Source organism: Chinchilla lanigera, unplaced genomic scaffold (genome assembly GCF_000276665.1).
Source record: "Chinchilla lanigera isolate Chin_1 unplaced genomic scaffold, ChiLan1.0 scaffold00004, whole genome shotgun sequence".
Classification (NCBI taxonomy): Eukaryota; Metazoa; Chordata; class Mammalia; order Rodentia; family Chinchillidae; genus Chinchilla; species Chinchilla lanigera.
The window spans coordinates 28,197,644-28,217,804 of record NW_004955405.1 but is presented as its reverse complement, the minus strand read 5'-3'; the positions used below and the strand labels follow the sequence as shown (position 1 = coordinate 28,217,804).

The window sequence follows — 20,161 nt, the reverse complement described above, 5'->3', positions numbered from 1 at the left end:
TTAGCATAACGCAATGCAAGTATATATTAATAAAAAAGTAAAAAGCACTCTTCTTTCTTCTATGAAAAGTAAAACAAAATTTTATAAATCATACTTACAGAATAGCAATAATTAATTGCTAATTGTTAATAGTGAATTGTTAATAGTAATATTGTGTATCATAATAGAAAAATAATGGCCAAAATGTTACTCAGAGTACAATTCACAGGCAAAGAAGACTGTGTCTTGCAAAGAATAAAGAAACAAATAAAAGTGCAAAACTATCTCTTCCCTGACAAAGAGAAGCTAGGAGTATAAATGAAGCAAATTAGCATATGTATTACATTTTTTTGAAACAAGATAATTTTGAGAGTATGCACTAATATGCCCATGACTCCTCCAAATCAATCATTATTTTCAGTTTGTATTTTTTATTAGTACATGTTTGCAGTACGTAATGATTATCTTCCTCTTGGGGAATTGGTACACATATATAACACAATTCAATTCTTTATTCAACCCATTCTTCTCCCTCTCTCTACTCCCCTCCATCGCTTGATTCCCTTCTTATTTGTAAAAGATTGATCTCCCCATCTCCTATTGTCTGTCTTTTATTTTGCTGTTTATATTCTGGGTTTCTCACACAAGAAAAATCATGCAATATTTAAACATGTGTCTGATATATTTCATTTAATATTATGGTCTCAGATACATCCATTTTACTACAAATAACCCAAGCTTGTCCTTCTTGGTGTGAAGATAAAGATATGCTGTAAAATAATTATCTGAGTATTAGAAATAGAATCAATATGAGAGCTGGGCATGGTGGTGCACACCTGTAATCCCAGCACTTGGGAGGCTGAGGCAGGAGGATTATTGTGAGTTTGAGACCAGCCTGACCTACAAAGTGAGCTCAAGGCCGACCTGGACTGCATGGTGGGACCCTGTCTCAAAAAAACAAAATTAAAAAGTCTGTCAAAAAAAAAAGAATCAATATGAGAAACACACTGGACCTGATAGCTAAGATTAAAGTTTATTTTTAAGAATGTAAAATGAAGCTAATCAGTGCTGTGTGTGACTTTCACTAATATGGTATTCATATTTTCTCATATGTGGGAGGCAGGAGAGTTGAGAGTTGTACTCAGTCAAGACTGAGGTTCTCCCATGTGGGTATGACCTAAGGAAAAAGAAGAGAGAGAAAGCCTTTGAGAATAATTACAATAATTTCTTTTCTAATCTAAGAGTAAGGAGGAAGCGAAGATGGGCAAGATAGAGGACAGTGACAAAATGATGGAGTCTAGAGCACGGAGGTCTCGTGAGGGAAAAAGACAGATGAAACAGTACAACTCTCGTAAGGGTTATGAAATGGCTGGTGACGCCTTGGAGGGTCTGAGAGCCATGATGGTTACTTGGGAATAAATGTGGTAACTTCACTGCATATATGAACATAAAACAACAGCGGGTCACCACGAAGGATAGTGTTATGGTTTAGCACAAAAATGTTCCCTCCCCCCGACATCTCATGTGTGTGGAAGATGACTGAATGTGGGGACACTGTATGCTACGCTGGATTCAGCCATACTGAAAGCACAGTTCCTGAATGCAACCTTAGGTGCTGGGGGCTGACTGGATGTGGGTCACAGTGGGCGCATTTTTGCCTCTGGCTGCTCCTCCCCTCTGGCTCTCTGTTCTCCATGAGAAGAGCAACTTTCCTCTGTGCCAGCCCCTTCCATCTTGTTCTGTCTGCGTTTGTACCTGCCAACTACAGGCTAGAACTTTTGAAGCTAAGCCAAGGTTGTGGGGTTCAGGTACTGTGTACCAGTGATTAGAAAGTGAGTAAGACAGATGGATCAGGCACATGGACGGCCATGGCAGTGGGCATGGGGACAAGGACATGTGTGGAGAGTATGAATGACCCAGGGACAAAATTATGAGCAAGGAGGTCAAGCAGCTGATGGAGGAAAGAATCCATAGGCAACTAGTCCGAGTGTCATGACTTCCAAAATGAGTAAAAAGTTCCTGAAGTAAAGCGAAGAAGCCACTTGGAAGAGAATTTTGATAGAAAGAAAAATGACCCTACTCTTCTGTTATGTGAGGGAGACGGAGCAAGCAGCAACTGCATCAGCAGAAAGGCAGTGGAAAATTTGCAATAGGAGACATCAGGATTCCTTGAAGGCAAAGGGAGTGTTCAAACGTTTTTCCAAAGTAACTGAGGACAAAGGTGAGTTTGTAGGTTACAGATCAGACTTAAAAGATGGTAGGAGGGGAACAGTGGGTAGTATGGAGCAATACAGGCCACACAGTCAGGTTATGGTGACAATGAAGGTCTGGTGTTTTGTACTCTACCGGTGAGCAGAAGCTAGCTGAGGCAACATGGATTCATCCTAACAGTTCTTTGTAAAAAGTTAGCTCAAGAATGCAAGTAGTGGTTTTATCACTTGCAATAAAGAGGGTGGGATCCATCTGTACTCTCCTGTTAATGATTTTGTCTTCCCGGGCCAGTGGCAAGGGCAGGCAACCACCGTGGGATGTCCTCAGCAGGACTGCTGTGTGTTACGCACCGTTGCTGCAGAACAGAAAGAAAACAATCATTGGAAGACTGCTTTGTTTGAAATTAATTCTGTCAAAGCAAGAAAGATAGTTTTTAATTAGTTTTGCAAAGATTAGTAGCCAAACAGTTTTGTAAAATATTTTGGGATTTAAAAGGGAAAAAAGCCAGAAAACCTCAGTTGCTAAAAAATAAGTGATCCCCTAAGGGTTTATGATAAACAAGCTTGGGCTCTATTAAGAAAATTATCAAGAGAGTAGAAGGTATTTACCAAGGATAAGAAAAGTTGAAACTGGTAATTAATCCTTCCTCAGTGCTGAGAAGTGATTGGGGCCTCATGAGATTCATACACACCAGAGCTTTTACAATTCAAAGTAGATGTTGAAATGTTGAAATGGGTCCAAATAAGATCAAGAGAAATGATTTAGCAAATTATCAGTTCTTAAAAGGACAGGTGGAAGTCTTATTACTTTGGAAGAACAAAAGTTTGAGAAACTATTTATGTTTTCAGTGCTATACCAAGGTAAATAGTTTGGCTATTAAATTGTCATGCAAATGGGGCTTCATATGCATTAATAGATACCAGTTCTTGCAGTGTTCTGAAGCTTAAGGAAGACATCTTTGAAACGTTTCCCTGCAGGCGAGTATGAAACTGTTATTTCCGGAAATAGTCGAACTGGTCTAGCCAGAGCCCTTCAAAAAGCAAAGGCCTGCCTAGACCCCAAAGCTCTGTCACCTGACAATGTGTGCTTCTAAATTAAATAATGGGAGAATAGGAAGAAGTGTTAGTTTTTTCATGGATATTCTATTGATCTATTTTGTTATAAAATATCCGAAAAAATAATAAAAAAATTTACACATGAAGAAGACTTGAAATGGACTCTAAGTAACTCAGTGCTGCTGGTACCTTCATTGCTTCCATGTTCCTCAGAAGGGCTGAGAGCTGGGGATATAGCTCAGTGGCATAAGTGCCTGCCTGAAAAGCACAAGGTCCTGAGTTCGGTTCCTGGTACCAAAAAAAAAAAACTGCTGAGGAACATCTGAAGACCCAGTTCCGTTTTCTCTTTCTTTATTTCACATGTGATGCTGGGTCACTTAGCACCTCGTCAGTCTTCATATCTCTGAATAGTGCTAACCACCCTGCTTAAGGACATGTTGAGAGAATTAATAATACGTGAACTCCTCTAACTGAGCATGGGGACTTGCTGCTAAACAAAGCTGGCACAGAAACTCAGATTTGTATTTTTTCCAGTAAGTTTTTTAAAACTAGCCTCTCTATGTTGGGGTGAGACTTTACACATGACGGGAGGTCTCAGCTCCTAGATGTCTGTCTAATTTCACTAGTTTTTAGACACTATCCATAATCATCACTTCTGTCCCAAATAATACTGATCACCAGAAAAAGAAAGGACACCAAGAGCAAATCATTTGGGAGCAGGACTGTATGAGAGTGATAGTGAGACAGACAAGGACGTTTGGGAAGTGGTAGAAAGAAAAGGGAGAGAAACCTGAAGCAGGCAATATTCTCCCCTATTGCTTTACCCCCAACCAAGTCAGCTTTCAAAGTTCAAAACAGTTATTCATTTTGGCAACAGACGACAGATTCTTGGTCCAGCGAATCAGATTTACATAAAATACACTGGAATGAAAGATTAAGTTTCACCTTTCTCTGCAACTTGCACAGTATGAAAGTGAGGGATGGAAATTTAATACGTATTTTTTTCTCTCCATATCTGTAACAAAACATTTTCACAAACCACATCAGGTATCAAGAGCCTAAAATACATCTTGTATTTGGGGGAATTTTTTTCTTTATGTAATTTGATTTGTTTGGCTGTGGTAGATAAAAGAGCAAAACAAAGACAGCATTTTCTTTCCAGAGCTCAGATTGTATTTATGCATTATTTATAAATATAATTATTTTAATTTATCATGCAAAGTGTTAATTGTTCATCATTATTAAAACACCTAAAGCAATCAAAATAATTTGGACACATTTTTTTTACTTAGCCAAATTTAAACAGTTAAGTCTTCTTTAACGTTTATTACATTTCACTTAACATTAATGAAAAGTGAAGAAAGGAATTCAAGACATGCAAGGTTTGGGAAAATTACTTCCTATTAGAATACTCATGAAATACTCATTTATAATATTCCTTTATGTATCAGCTTCCTTTCCTATCTGATGGATTTGCTAGAGACGAGGTACATTAAAGTGAACTTTTTCTACTTAAAATTTTGAAGGTGGACTCATAGGCAATTATAACTCCATTAGCATAATTTCAAGAGCTTTATAGACTATGTAAATTGGGTTCTGCTGCTTAGCTTGGGCTACCATAAAATAATTTGGGGTTTTTAATGACACAGAAGTATTTCTCAAGGTTAGCTTTTCCAAACAGAAAGTTGAGTGTTATAAATTCCACCTCCCACAGGACAGAATTCACATCCATTGGTCAGGGGCAAATACCCCTGCTCTCCGTCTCTGATTACTTTGTGCCATTTCTCCAAGTGGGAGCCAAAGGTAAGTTTTCACACTTTCTCTCTTAGTGGGTTAGGATTTTTTTCTCTACTTTTCCATCCTTTAAAAAAAAAATTCAACTTGCTTTAATATCTCCCTGTGAAATTTGACCCAATGTGTTTGGTTTAATTTTGTTGTTGACTTTGTTTGTGTATTATTTTTGGAATGACCAAAATTTTGAATTTGCTTAGACATTAAAAACATAGAGAAAATATTTGATCTTAGTAGTTTTAATAGATGCCAATAAAATTAGAGTGGTTTCCAATACATTTCTTAAATCAAGAGCTCAGACACAGACCACAACCTTTGGCCATAGAAATAAGGAGTATTGATTGATATTGATGAAAATATTAAGCAAGGGGAGAAAATATTGGTATTAAAGGCATTTTAAAATATGCTAATTGACCATAGGGCATCATGCATTTTGAATGTCTTTTTCTGGTAAATATTCTAAGCTTTTAAATATACATACAGTTTCAAAATGTTATGGAATGGTGTAAAGTGAGCAACTGATTCAATGTTTCAATTAAGAAACTACATTAAATATTAACAATGTCTTTAAAAAGAGATACATTTTAAACTTAAGATACTCTTCATATTACTCTGGTTCACTCAGACTGTTATTGCTAATAGTTCTAGGGGATACACTGAATGCAAGTAAACTCAGATATGTAGTCATTTATAATTAAATGTGAAATAGGGAGAAAAAAGTTGGCGAAGGCATAGTTTCTTTGAACAATAGAAGTTGTCAGAAATGTACAAGTAGAACACCGTTTTAGCTTAGTAGCCACTGTTAATGCTTCCCACTTGAGATGGGAGGATGGTTTCTGGAAGCTTTGCAAATCACACTGTTTTGTTAAGTAAGACTTGGTTGGTAATTGCCCAGAACAGCTCCAAATCTGCAGTCCTGCAAAGACTGGTGCAAAATGTAGTGAAATAGAGGCTTACTTTATTCAGTTGGAATCAAAAATTCATTTGAAAAAAGGATAGTAGGGAATAAAAAGGGACTCCTTGTACTGCTTCTTATTCTCAAGGGAATTTCATATCCTTCTCCCTGGACTTGCTTCAGAAAGCCTTTCTTTCAGAAAACTGAAGATCAGTTTGTCTGCCAGTGCATAAACCTCTAAGAGTAATATTTACTATGAATTCATCTTTACATGTGTGCAGGAGTACTAACACCATATGTACTGATTTTAATGTAAAGTTGTTAAATGTGTCCAAACTATCAAATCTTTTAAAACTGGATATTCTTGATAAACAGTTTTAAAACACATTGCCTACTGAATAAGTTATGATTATTAATACATTCTATAGGACCCACTTAAATATTTATAATTAAGCATCAACTTTTTGTCTTAAGCTGAAATGTATTCACGTGAGTACATACAGAGAGAAAATAATTAAATATAAGACCTTGAAAGAACCGCCTAGTTTTAGGTTATAATAGAAAATATGAATTATGTTTATTAATGAATTATTTAAAAACCTTTCTCTCATCCTGTGTTGAAATCCTTTTCTAATGGACTCTTCCCAAATATTGGCTTTTAGACAAATGTTCATGTTGATTCTGAGTGTACACTTGGGACAGCTATTAAGAATCAAAATAAAATACTAAGGACTATTATAGTTTTATTTTCTCTTTCATTTAGTTAAGAATACTTTGGAAAACAGTGCTTGAAATATTAACTTATGTACATATTAAATTATGCATGTATTCATATGCTCTAATCTAGCAAAGAAATACTAGGGTAAAAAGCTTCATTAGTTTGGAAATGCCTAGGTTTGAATATTTATGAAAGTTATGAATACTAGTTGTGTGATTAACAAACAGTTTAAGTTTCTTCATTTACAAAATGATCTGGCAGTTGTAGACATCATTATCATTAGCTTCATTGTTAAGCCTGTATCTCAGAGTTGATGAAAGAATCTTAGTAGACTTTAAATGCCAAAACTCTTAAATGATACACCTTTATAAATATGTGAATCACTATCTTTCTACATCTTCCTTTGAGTCACTGACTTTCTATCCATCTTCCTTTCTCCATTTTATTCTCCTAAAATCAATTTCATCATAATTAAGATATCTACTGTAAACATGTGAGTTTGTGCCTTGATTTGAACATTTGATATAACTGGTCCTGAGAAGCCATCTATCTAATTTCATGTATTGTTTTGATACATTCTCCACATAAATAAAGCCACCAGCTTGATTTCTTTAATGTTGATATTCATTTAACATTCCTATTCATAGCAAATTATTTGTAAACTATTGCCCATTAAATATGTGTGCATCTTAATACTTTATGACTAGGAGATTTTGAAAGATGAAAATGTTAGCAAGACTTGTTGTAGGACTCGTCATCCTTGATGCTGCTATGACTGCTCCAACCCCGGAGGACATCAACTATGACTCTGAAACCTATGATGCCGCGTTGGATAACTCCTACAGCTATGAGAACATTCCCATCAAGCAAGCAGAGGTACCCGATCTTTCCTACTCTTGTGAACTTGAAAAGCATTTAATGAGAGATCACTGGATCTGTTCTTTTCAAATAGATTTTTGTGTATTTGTAGAGAAATTTTATCTTAATACCTTCACACCAATCTTTTCTTCAGAATATATTCAACATTTTAGAGGTTAATGCTGAAACGGTCTTTGTTTTCCTGCAGTTCACTGTAGTTTTGTCCAGTCTCATCACCAAATTGGAAAAAAAAAAAAAGAAAGAAAGAGGAGTTTATCTTAAGGTGTAACAGAATAAATTAGAGAAAAAGGCAGTCAGCAAGAGAAGGAATTGTGAAAATGATACATATGTAAAGAGTAGGAATATTCACAGTAAGGAAAAGAGGAGATTGAAATAAACTAGAAGAAACTACAGAAAAAACTGAGGAGGAGTGTTGGCACTGCCCTGCATGCCAGGACTGAATGTACCTGCTGAATGAATGACCATCTCTGCAGGGCCAAGGCTGGCATTGACAAGCCATTACCTAAATCTAATATGATGACTTTATAGTTAAATTCCAGGTTCTTTACATAACTAGAGGATACAGCATAATTTTCTCAATCAGAAAACAGGCCTTGGCTGGGCATGGTTCTCTCACACCTGTTATCCCAGCACTTGGGAGGCTGAGGCAGGAGGATCATTGCAAATTCGATGCTAGCCTGGGCTACAAAGTGAGCTCAAAGCCAGCCTGAACTGCATAGCGAAACCCTGTCTCAAATAGAAAGAAAGAAAGAAAGAAAGAAAGAAAGAAAGAAAGAAAGAAAGAAAGAAAGAAAGAAAGGAAAAGAAAAGAAAAGAAAAGAAAAGAAAAGAAAAGAAAAGAAAGAAAAAGAAAAGAAAGAAAGAAAACAGACCTTGAAATGCTGAAGTGTAATTAATGTACAATGTGACAAAATCTATAAATTAGCAAAAATAAAAGTCACATCCCCTTTAAAGGATCATAAAATATTTTGGGCAGCCTTTCACCTTATACATTTTTTAGAACACTTCTTTTGATAACCAGTGATACAAATATTTAGACAAAATCAGATGTAATTAAATTGTATGAAACTTTGGCATAAGTTATATTTATTAAGAAAATATTTAAAACATCCGATATGAGTCCTATTTTGTCTCTGTTTCTGTCCCATCTCTCTGTCTCTGTCTCTTTCTCTCTGCATATGTATATAAATATCCCCATCCTTTCATTCTTACCCTCTTTTTACCTGATTTTCCCTTATTGTTTTTTAATTTCATCTTTTTAATAAAATTTCCGATTAAAAAACAGATCACTTTTCTTTTGCACATTTGATTTGACTATTTTATAAATTTTTTGTTAATATTCATTGTGTGATTCATTTCACAAGATTTGATGGAGGGAATGTTAAGACAACGTCTCACTATGCAGTCCAGGCTGGCTTTGAATTCAGGGGAAATCCTCCTGCCTCAGCCTCCCGAGTGCTAGGAGGTGTGTGGCTCCCATGCCTGGCAAGATGTTTTTCCTTACGTTAAGAAGGCTTTCCATTGAGAATTTATAATCATTAGCACCAATCTTGTTCTATAGCTCCAGCCCATGTGTCAGTATGGAGAGTAAGGTTTCCCAGTGGCTCAGTCATTGACCTTGGTACTTTTTCCACTATATTGTCTAAGACAAATATTTTTAGTGCATATCCACTTTTATGTACAAAATTAAATATTTTACTTCAAACACATGTTATTTCACATAAAAATCACTATGATCAAAGAGGTTTGATGATTATTATAAGTTAAAACTCTATTGAAAAAGGGTGGAAGTGTAGATTCAAGGGTTCTATTTATTCCTTTCTGATGAGCAAATGTATAACAAAATACATATTGCTTGGGTCTGGGGCATTTTTAGACAAAATTATCAATGGAGTAAGCTGTCTCTACAGACATTTTTAAACCTCTTCCTTTTACTGGTTTCCTTCTGACTGCCCAGAAAGCACCAGGCATTTGTATAAGATACTGAAGTTCTTCCTGCAATCAAGAAATTTAAGCTAATAAACATATCTGTGTAAAGATGGTTTGATATATACCCTTTCTCCAGTATTTGCGTATTCCTTAACAGCAAACTCCCTGAAATATGCTAAATATGTGCCATTATATCCCTGCATTCCCCAGTTTTCATCTCATGCAAACATCCATAGATATTCACAGAATTTTTTCCTAGGCAACTAAAGTCCTAGCAAAACTCAAAATTCTATACAACTGTCCAATCCACACAGCCACTAACATTTCCTGTGTTTGATTGAAGTATATTATTTAGCCTTGACGTAGAAAAGTGCTGCAAGGAATTCATCACTGGCAAACAGATTTATAGAGAGATGATTCACAGATACAGATATCCATAGGTTATAATGAAAACTGCAGTTTAAATTTTAAAGTATACATTTTTTAATTTTTAAAAAATATTTCCAATTGGGGCTGGGGATTTGGCTCAGCTGCACAGGGCCTGCCTGGCAAGTGCAAGGTTGTGAGTTCAATTCCAAGTACAAGAAAAAGAAAACAAAAAAAAAAAATTTCCAAGCTTAATTCAGTAGCAAAGGACACTCATCCAACTAACCTAGTCACATACTACTTACAAGAGAAGAAATATAAAAACAGTATGCTAGAGTGAATAAGATGGTATAAGGACTTAGATTTGAAACTTTGGCTCAGATATTAATGAAGTATTAGTATAAATTTTACACACAGAGAACTACTGTAAAAATTATTATGGAATGATGTGAAATTATGCCAATAAATCGAGTTACATTAATAGACTTTTAGCAACTAGTATTAATAGCATAGATTTCTTGAATGCAATTTTAGAAGCTCGGATTTTCTGATGAACTTATTTATCTCCTCTGTATTAAGGTAAATCATCGTAATAGTCTTAATCCTGCATGGAACTTTCTGTGTGAACATGGTAAAACCTCCTTATATAGTACAGATGATTTGAAAAAAGTCATGGTGAGTAAAGAATATAGAATAGTATGATAGTCAGATTCTTCAGATTTTTATCATCAGTGCCAGGGGTATGATTCTGTCCATTTTAGCTTGGAATTTATCTTATCTGTAAAAAAGTCAACCATATATTCTAAAATTATGAATTTATGGGACAACTGAATAATACTTCCAAAATAAATTTCTTTTTGATAGATTGCAAGACTTAGCATCATGGACTAACATATTAGACCCTTTGAACTAGGCTTTGGGTAGTGAAAAGCTTTGAAATATAATTTAGGCAAAATTCTGAGATGTCACTAGAGTTCTGTCCTCTATCATGTCCAGGCCCTGTGTAAAACAGCGTCACAGATATTCTAGGGTATCGCTCCTGTAGTTAGATTGTTATATGACATAGTTGAACTTAAGAAATGAATATTACCTAAATGAGACTTACCTAAGCTACATGGTCAACCAACCCACACTCTTCCAAAGCAGTGTTAGGTCTCAATTACACTTTGTTGATGGTGTATTTTGTTGATGTTCTACTGATGGTGGTGTATTCATTGTCATCTGAGTGGCTGAGAAAAGGTCTTTAAGTTTTTTTTAGTTTTGAATATTATATGTAATAGTAGTATAGAGACTGATGATTTGTTGGATTCCTGAGGATCTAAAATATCCAGAGTTGACTGTATTCTAAATTAAAGCATGATTTCGGCTGAAGAATCCCATTTCAGTGCTATACTCCAATGGATAAAGGTGTTGCTATAACATCATTGGTTGCAGTATTTACTGATTTTTTTCATTTACTTTAATGGTGTGAATAGTAATTTAGTATAGGCTACATGATCAAAATATGAAGTTTTATTTTCTGTTGAATAATAGATAATTCTGAGTGGGTACTTACGATATTCAAAGTACTGTTTTAGGCATGTCACCTTTTTTATTTTTCACAACAAAACTACAATGTGTTATTATGATTCTCATTAAATAGATAAAGATATTAACACAAAGAGCAGATAAGTAACTTAACTAAGCTTAAAATCTAATGAAATCTAGTCATAAAGATATTAACACAAAGAGCAGATAAGTAACTTAACTAAGCTTAAAATCTAATGAAATCTAGTCATTGTAATATGATCTTTTCATATCAGAAAGTAGTTTTTAAAAGGGTACTAAAGATTATACTATCCTCTTTCCATCTCTGCTTTGTTCCAAATTTCCTTTTAGATAAAATGAATGAAGGTGCGCCAACACTCTTGAAAGAAAAGCATTATTTAATTATTGAATAGTGTGGGATAGCAGTAAGCTTTATAGATATAACCTTGTTAACTAATTATTGTAAGAATGAAAAACTTAAGAATACTTCAAAGAACAGTTATTGTTAGAAATTCTATAATATGAGTGCTAGACAATACCCCAAATATATAGAATATGTGCATGCATGCACACACACACACCCACACATTTAGTAATTTAGTGAAAATTTTCCATTTCCATTAAAAGTTTATCTAAAAACTACACCTTTTTAAAAGTTAGAATTCATTGCACAGTTTGCCATGGTACTTTCAATGAAGGTAGTTCTTTGAAGTTTTCTATTTTCTTGTTTTAGTTTGTGGTTTGTTAATAAGTCATTTCTTTGAGGTAGGAGAGGACCTGAAATCATTTTCTAAGGGAAACATTGGCCCTGTCCATGAGTAGCCCTTTTCCAGCAAAGCATTCAGCAGCAGTATTAATATTTATGAACGCTGATGCAGGTTGTGGACTTCATTCCTCCAGCAACATGTTCTTGGCTCTATGTAGACAGTTAGACTTTTCATCTATACTATGTTAACCTAGCCTTAAGTATTAGTTTTACTCAATTTTACCTGCAGTGGTTATGTATCTTCAGTAAGCTCAAAGAACGGTTGTACTTCATGGCTCTTGATTAAATTTACTGTAAGACATTTTGGAGATTGTTCACACTGATGCCACACAGTAATTCTTTATGAAGATGTAGAAGAGAAATGTCCTTCAGGCCTCCGTGTTAGATTGCAAGTTTTAAGGAATTTGCTTATTTTTCAGGCTCTATATTTTATAATTAAAACTGCATGTTATTTTGCCTTGCCTGCTTAGAAGTCGGGGGCTCATTTTTTGCCTCTTTTTTTTTTTTTGCGGTACCGGGGATTGAACTCACGACCTTGCGCTTGCCAGGAAGGTGCTTATGCCACTGAGCTATATCCCCAGCCCCTTTTGCCTCATTCTTGCCCAGTTGCAGATCACTTCCTCTACCACCTTCCTATCAGCTCAGCACCTGTGTGGAGTTTTTGAAGTGTTGTACTTTGTTCTAAAATGGTCTTGTTTCTTTGCAGAGATGAGACAGGATACATATTCCTAAGTAAGTACCAATAACACCAAATGCAGTAGTACCAGTACGAACTGACCGTGGTCAGTATCTTGCTGCCTTCCTTGCCACCCCCAACCCGGTTGAGCATCAAACTGAGGTTGAGTCTTCAGGGAGAGACCAAACACCTAGGTAGTTTAAGTCATCCTTATTGAAAAAGAACTGCCATTGAAATCAATGAAATGATATTGAGAAAACATGGCATTTAGAGAAGGAGGTATAATGTTTTTCAAATAAAAAAAAATCAAATTTGGCAAAGTTGTAGAAAAAGGCGAGAATTCAGTGAAAGCCATCTTGTTAGCAGTTAAGGAGAGGTCTCTTTTCTTCTGCTATCTTTGTAATATGATACTATGTAAAACGATGGTAGAATATGTGTTGATACACTGTAACACTAGAAATTGCTTGAGAAGAATCAAGTTAACCCTGGACTATTTATAGACATCAAGGTCCATTTTATAGAAAAGGATCTTAACACTAGGCTTTCTAAATATAATCATTTGTTATTGAACTTTGTTAAAAGAGACTTTGAAAACTTATCTATGTATTTTATGAACAAGATATTTCTACTATTATTTCCTCTATTGACAACAATATGTTTTATCTTTTATTTGTAATTATGTCTCACTTTGGTCAATTTATACTGTATGAGTTACAGTTTCAAACATATGGTTTGTATCTCCAACACCTGATACTTAAGAGATTTTTAACTCCATCGAGTTCAGTATTCTTTTCTGGAAATTGTGAAGAATAAAAGCTAATCCCTCTTTATTAAAGATGCTCTCAGAGAAAGGCAGAGAGGAATTAGCTAAAAAATTTTTATATAGATGTCTGATTGACTTTCCATAGGATTTTTTAAAAGACAGTGTTAAACCATTTGTTTCTTATTTTAAACCACAACCAGTGAAGCAGCAAAAACTATACAACCATATGAACTCATTAAAAATAATATTGGTAGCCTTTGCCAGTGAATTCTCTGTATTTACATTATGTATAATTCATAGTACCTTATATAGAAACTAATTCAAACTATCCTTGGAAAGAAGATGTTATTGTTTTTATATAATAAGAATTATTGAGGATAAGAATTCTGTTCAAGATTATTCAGCTAGAAAGTTGCCGAGTAAAATATAAACCAGATTTTTTAAACATGAAAGGAGAAAGTCTGACACTAAAAGCCTCCATTATTTTTCATCTGCTTCTTTGTAACCTTGACTTCTCATAACTCTGTCCAATACTGAGGTTTATTTTCTCTGAAATTAAGTAACTTGATTATTAGAAATCAGAAAAAACAACAGTTTTCAAGTGACTATAATGAGCATAATCTCCAAGCATCTCCTTAGCTGTCGAAGTCTTTAAGGGAGCAAGAGGTAAGATGATCCTCCTGAACTGAAAGCAGCTTTGTCAGAAGCAGGATTGAGCAATCTTTGCCAAATGCATTTCTTTCTCATTCATTTTCAGATAAAGTAGAAAATAAAATACAGCTTCTATTGCCAGATGTTCACCGTCACATTCTTTTAGATAATTAATACAGATCATTTTAGAAAATTTGAGCACCAGGCTTGTGTTGAAAGCAGAAATCTGTTACATTTAAAATATCTCCATGCCAGCATTTTAACCCATAAGAACCCGTCTTTAGTAAGCCAGACAGAGCAGTTCAGAGAATTTTTTTTTTTTTTTTTGGTACTGGGAATAGAACTCAAGACCTTGCACTCACCAGGCAGGAGCTTATGCTGCTGAGCTATATGCCTGGCCTAAGGAACAATTTGAAAAGAAAAAAATTTATTATGTTCTGGGGTTAGTTCACCTGAGAAAATTATTACAAAAGGGAATGACTGGTCCCTCCGTGGTCTCTACAGCTTCCTATATCTACATGAAGTATTTTCCTCTTGTCCATGCTTGAGTCATAATGCCAGCCACCACTAAGCCTGATCTTACACTTTCAGCCTCCAGTCTGCAAGCTAAATAAATCTCTTATCCTTATATATTACTCAGCCTCAAGTATTTGGTTAGAGGAGTGAAAAGTGAACTACTACAAAGTGTCTTGCAAATTACAGTCTAAGTATATTCAAATTTAAATGGATTAGAACACAAACAGTAGTCTTTGCCTTCTAATTCCTTTTCCTTCAGCTAAGTTACATAGATTCTTAGTGTCTGAGTCAAATAGGATTCTTTCAGTAAGCACAACCTGAGTGGATACAGTTATAGTTCTTACAGTTATAATTTTGTAACTGGCACATAAATTATATTAGTTCAGTATCAAGTCTCCTATAAGCTTCATTTCTTTAAAGAAAATGGAAATTCCAATTAAAGACTTTAATATGAAAGAAATCAAGGGCAAGGTATTTAAGATAAAAAGCACAACTTTGCTATGACTACAATTAGTATGGAACAAACACAAAGAAAGAATGGAGCTTGCAAGGGTCAGTAAATTATGGTAGCAGAAAGAATACAGAAAGATCCCAAAGGCTAGTGGTGTCAAGGCCAATAAACCATTCTTAGCAATCTCTTTTATTGCCTGTCTGATTGCTATTATGCTAATGACTGCAAAAACTTATGATAGTCAACAAGTTGAGAGATAGTAATCCCTTGGGAAAATAGCCTGTCTTTTGCCTCATGTTACTGTGGAGCTGATTTATGTAGACTCCTTTGTTCTGTTCTACTTTGTGCCTCAATAAAGGCTTTGTCAGAATGAACAATTGGCTTTGTGTTAGGATGGGAAAGGATTAAAACAAAAATAGTTATAAAGCAACAACCTTACTCCATCAAAAATAAAGTGCTTGAGTTTGAGAGGTTCCAAACACCTTGCTTTTCAGTACAATGTCTTATTTTCAGCTACCGAGACTGCCTCCCTTTATCTAACCTCACCTTTGTAAGATTTTTATTTTGTCCTACACTAAATGTTCTAAGTTGTCCTTTAGACGGTCTTACTTAGGGAATAAGGGCAACAAGAAGAAAGAGAGCATGAACTGACCATTGTTAGATAATGTTTTTAAACCCTTTGCCAAAGAGGCTTCCCAATACTTTTTGGGGACAATCAAGTAGAACTATATGATACATTTTGTGAGGATTAAGATATTAGAAACCTGTTAAGTAAGATTCTGGAGTTTATGGAGACAATGCTGAATAGAGTGCTGTACAATTTTGGGAAATAAAAGGCAAAAGATTTATATGATCTGAAGAGAAACCAGAGTAATAGTTTGGAGAAATAAAAAACTTTCTGGCAATTAAAGATAGAATACTGCCATTATCTGGCAACAATGAAAGGAAATTAAAAAAAATAAATATGTGAGCAAAGAAAAATACATCAAAGCCCCCAAAAATACAGACTAGAGAATGTGATTAATTTGAGTCTTAAATCAGATCTTGTCTGTTTTTACGTTGAATTTTTCATTTAAATATTGCAAATTGAATTTTTTATACAAAGAAGCACTAGTTTTAGAATTCCATGCTTATGAAGAAAGCCATACACTGAGATAGGCTGAAAAATGCAAACTAAGAAAGCATTTCCATTATCCTAGCAAGTCAACATAAAGAATTTTGATTTTATGCTATTTGGATGTAAACAAAACTCTGTTAACTAATTTTGATATTTAACCTGCAAGCATTTATCCATTGCATAACTTTCTTAATTTTGACCTCATAAATACTAAGAATTATTTTAGTAAATTTACACAAATTTAATGGCACAATATGTCAGTAAGTACTACAACAAACAGCCAAGATCAAAACACAGTTGTTTGCGGAGGAGAAATCAGGAAACATATGCACAACAGTAGTGCATCCAGTTTTTTCTAAAATCCAGTGTATGTACTAGGTTAGTCAATACATAAAATATTGAAATTATTCTTTCAATATAATTATCAATGCATAATAAAATAAAATTAGAAAATGTTTGTTCTAGGACAAGTTATATCAGTAGTTAAAAGAAACCACTCTGAAATCCAAGTGGATTAGCATAATGAAAGGTTAGAGAATTCTGACATGATTTCGTAACCAGTGCAAATCAACAGGTTTGCTTTTTTCCATGTAGTTATTCAGAGTTCCAAGTTTGTCCCTTGATATAATTTCACTATCTTTAACTTGAGACTTCAATGACCACTTGAAGTCCAATGGTCCTTAGTATTTTCCAGTGACAGTATATGAGAAGTAGAATGTGTAGAAAATGTACTTACTCTTTACTAAAGTGGAAGAAAGGTGTGACATCATTTCCTCCCCTACTCCATTGGCTAAGGCTAGCTACTTGAGCAAGCTTAGATGGAAACAAAATAGAAAATGTATTTTAGTTGAACCTTTAGAAGAAAAATGAAGCAGATAACTCATAGAATTCCCTCATCTATTGGATTAAACTAGGCTAATGTTTCATGCTGACATAATATTCATCATAAAATAAAATTATTACAAATTCTAATTTTCTTTTACAATTCTTCTGCATCAATATATTTTTAAAATTGTCAAATTCAAGAAAAGACCATGTACCGAGTTTTTCTCTAGGGCTACATGGCCTTGGTATGGTCTTTTGCCTTCAGATTTAGGAACTGAATTGTCTATACATGATCAATTGTGATCAGATCAGATTTTAGGTTAGTGAGAGATGCCACACAAAATTCATATGACTATTAAAATGGGAACAAGAAAGTCCACCTATGGATTTACAATGTGAGTAGCTACTTCCCAAGGATCACAATGCTCATAGATGTCCTTCATCTCAGAAGGAGGATACCAAAGAAATGCACTGCTCATATGGAATGCCGCATGCGCAGTGTCTCTGAAGATGTGTGATCGCATGGCTCTAACCCTGAGACTTCATTCTCATCTTCTCCTTCATGAATTTTTAGCTACGTTGCAATATTTTCTTACTCTGATAATCAAAACAGTCCTTTACGGTTTTTTTTATTTTAAAAAATAAAAGAAGGAAAACATATTTACAAAATAGCTTTACAAAAACATTTACAAAATAGCTTTACAAAATAGCATAAGAGCAATACAAATAAAACAGAGTTACAGACCAAGTTATAGGAAATTAACAATGGTTGTTGTGTTACTTATTGATATCTTCAAAGTGGTTTCTCAGGAAAACAAATAGAGACATACAAGATTGATCAAACAAGTAATCATTAACTGTTCCTTTCTGTAGAGCAATAAAAGACAGTAGTACAACAATGGTAGCTATCCTGTTTATACATACATACATAATTTCCCCTTCTTTCCCTTCTCTTTTCCCACACCCCCATTGCCCTTTACTTTTGAGCATTTTCCTTCCGTTTCACAATGTCGATCATACCTCCTAGTTATTATTCACTCTTAGTCCTTTACGTTTTAAACATAGACATCCTTTACCTGTACTGATTCGACAGTACTTGTTAGAAAACCGAATAAATTTTAGATGCACTGAAGCAGGAACTGGACATACAATGATGAGAAAGAAAATATGTAGTATTTTCCTTTATATAATGTTTAAATAGGTATCCATTAGTTTGTGCTGTGTACTAAACAATTGCCAATATCGGTGACATATGATAGTTTACTTAGTTCATAAAGCCATAGGTCCACTCTTGTGTGTGTGTGTGTGTGTGTGTGTGTGTGTGTGTGCATGCATGCGCACGCACTTCTAGTTTGTCCTACGCACAGTCATACATTTACAAACAGCCACTGAATTAGCTGAGGCCTGGCTGGACTAGGGTGGCCTGATTAGAGATGACTTTCCTCTCCAGAGTATGTTATTTTACCTTCCAATACAGTCTTCTGGCTTGTTTCTACAGTGTCAGTAATGAACTCTCTCTTGTTCATTAGGAAGCAACAGGAAATGTACAATATTTCTAGAGGAGTGTGCTAACATTTGACTGACAGCAGTATATTCTGTTGATGGAAACAAATTATAAGACCAGTCTAAATCAAAAATTCAAGAGAAGAGAGACTAGGCTTTACTTTGAGATTGTAGGACTTAAAAAGTCATACTATAAATGGGCCTGTGTCCAAGGAAGAAAATAACTCTGAGTTTTTTTTTTTAAAGCCATACGTGTGATGATTACTGTGTCAGCAAGAATTGCCCATTTCACTTAGGAGTATGATCTCTAGTTGCATCCATTTACCTATAAAATGCTTGTGTTTACCTTTTTTATAGCTGAGTAATACTCCATTACTTAAAAATACCACATCTTTTGAATCCATTCCTCAGTTGATGGGTATTTGGGTTGTTTTCAAGATTTAGCTATGAGTAACTGCAATGCTGTAAACATGGGTGCACATATATCACTGTGCTATGATGTTTTCAGTTCTGAAAAATACTCAGGAGGGTAATTAATTCCTATCCTTTGGTTTGGAGGTCATGTATCACTTTGGTTGTTTTTGTATTGTTTTGTTTTTGTCTTCATTTTTGTTTTGTTAGTCTTTTCTCTTTGACTTAAAAAAAAATCACCCAATGTCTGGGAGTCACCAAACATATTTGTCTAAGTCTTGTATGTAATGAGAAGTTTCCTTGAAGAAATTTCACTTGAACTGGATGTGAAGGGGAAATAAACAGCGAATCTCAAAAGCCAAGCAGAGGTCAGAGTTCTTGTTTGAAGAATGAGGACATGGAAGAGTCTCATAGAAGAAGAAATACTGAATGTGTGAGAATCCAGTGGTGGCCAGTGCAGCTTAGACAGCTAAAGAACACAGTTCATATGAATATGTGGATTGCAGATGGAAACCAAATGTGTAGGACTTTTGATCAAGGAGTTTTGATCTTATTGTAATAATAACAGCCAACATTTATATGGTTCTTACTATATGGCTGGTACAAATTATTCTAATGTCTAATGTATTCACATTTTAATCCTAACACAGCTGTATTTTATACCAAGATTTTGAAAATATAAAACTTAAAATGTTTTACTTCTGCAAGGTAACTGTTGTTGTGAATATTAAGAAAAATAAAATGCTATAAAATGATTTTAGGCATAGTTAACATGGAGAATTTTGTCCTTCTAAAGGGTCATTCTTATTGAATAAATCCTGGAGAATATTCTAATAGGGTGTAAGTAGACATTTGTTATATTCCAGGCACCACTAGGTGATCACTTACATTATGATGTTGGTGGCAGATAGAGGGAAAAATAATGGTATTGGTGGATGTTTAGGAAATAATATCAGCAAGAAAAATGTACAATTGACCATACCTAAGGCATAGTGCTTGGCATCCATTCAGTCTGGTTGCTTAAATAATTACAAAGACTAGCAAACCTTCCATGAATTACAAGTCTATTCTTTCACTCGCTGATACCTTCATTTATTCATGAAGGTAAAAAACAAATCTGGGTAATTTGAAC

The 20,161-nt window shown here is 34.6% G+C and overlaps 1 protein-coding gene across 1 annotated transcript in view; it reads left to right on the top strand.

The window, feature by feature from the left end:
• The first annotated feature begins 4,940 nt into the window (after nucleotides 1-4,940).
• Epyc (epiphycan) overlaps nucleotides 4,941-20,161 on the top strand; it is a 29,975-nt gene continuing 14,754 nt past the window's right edge. The window contains exons 1-2 of the mRNA XM_005374447.2: nucleotides 4,941-5,048; nucleotides 7,357-7,525. Coding sequence (XP_005374504.1) covers nucleotides 7,370-7,525 — 156 coding nt within the window. The 5' untranslated portion in view covers nucleotides 4,941-5,048; nucleotides 7,357-7,369. The remainder of the gene's footprint in view (nucleotides 5,049-7,356; nucleotides 7,526-20,161) is intronic.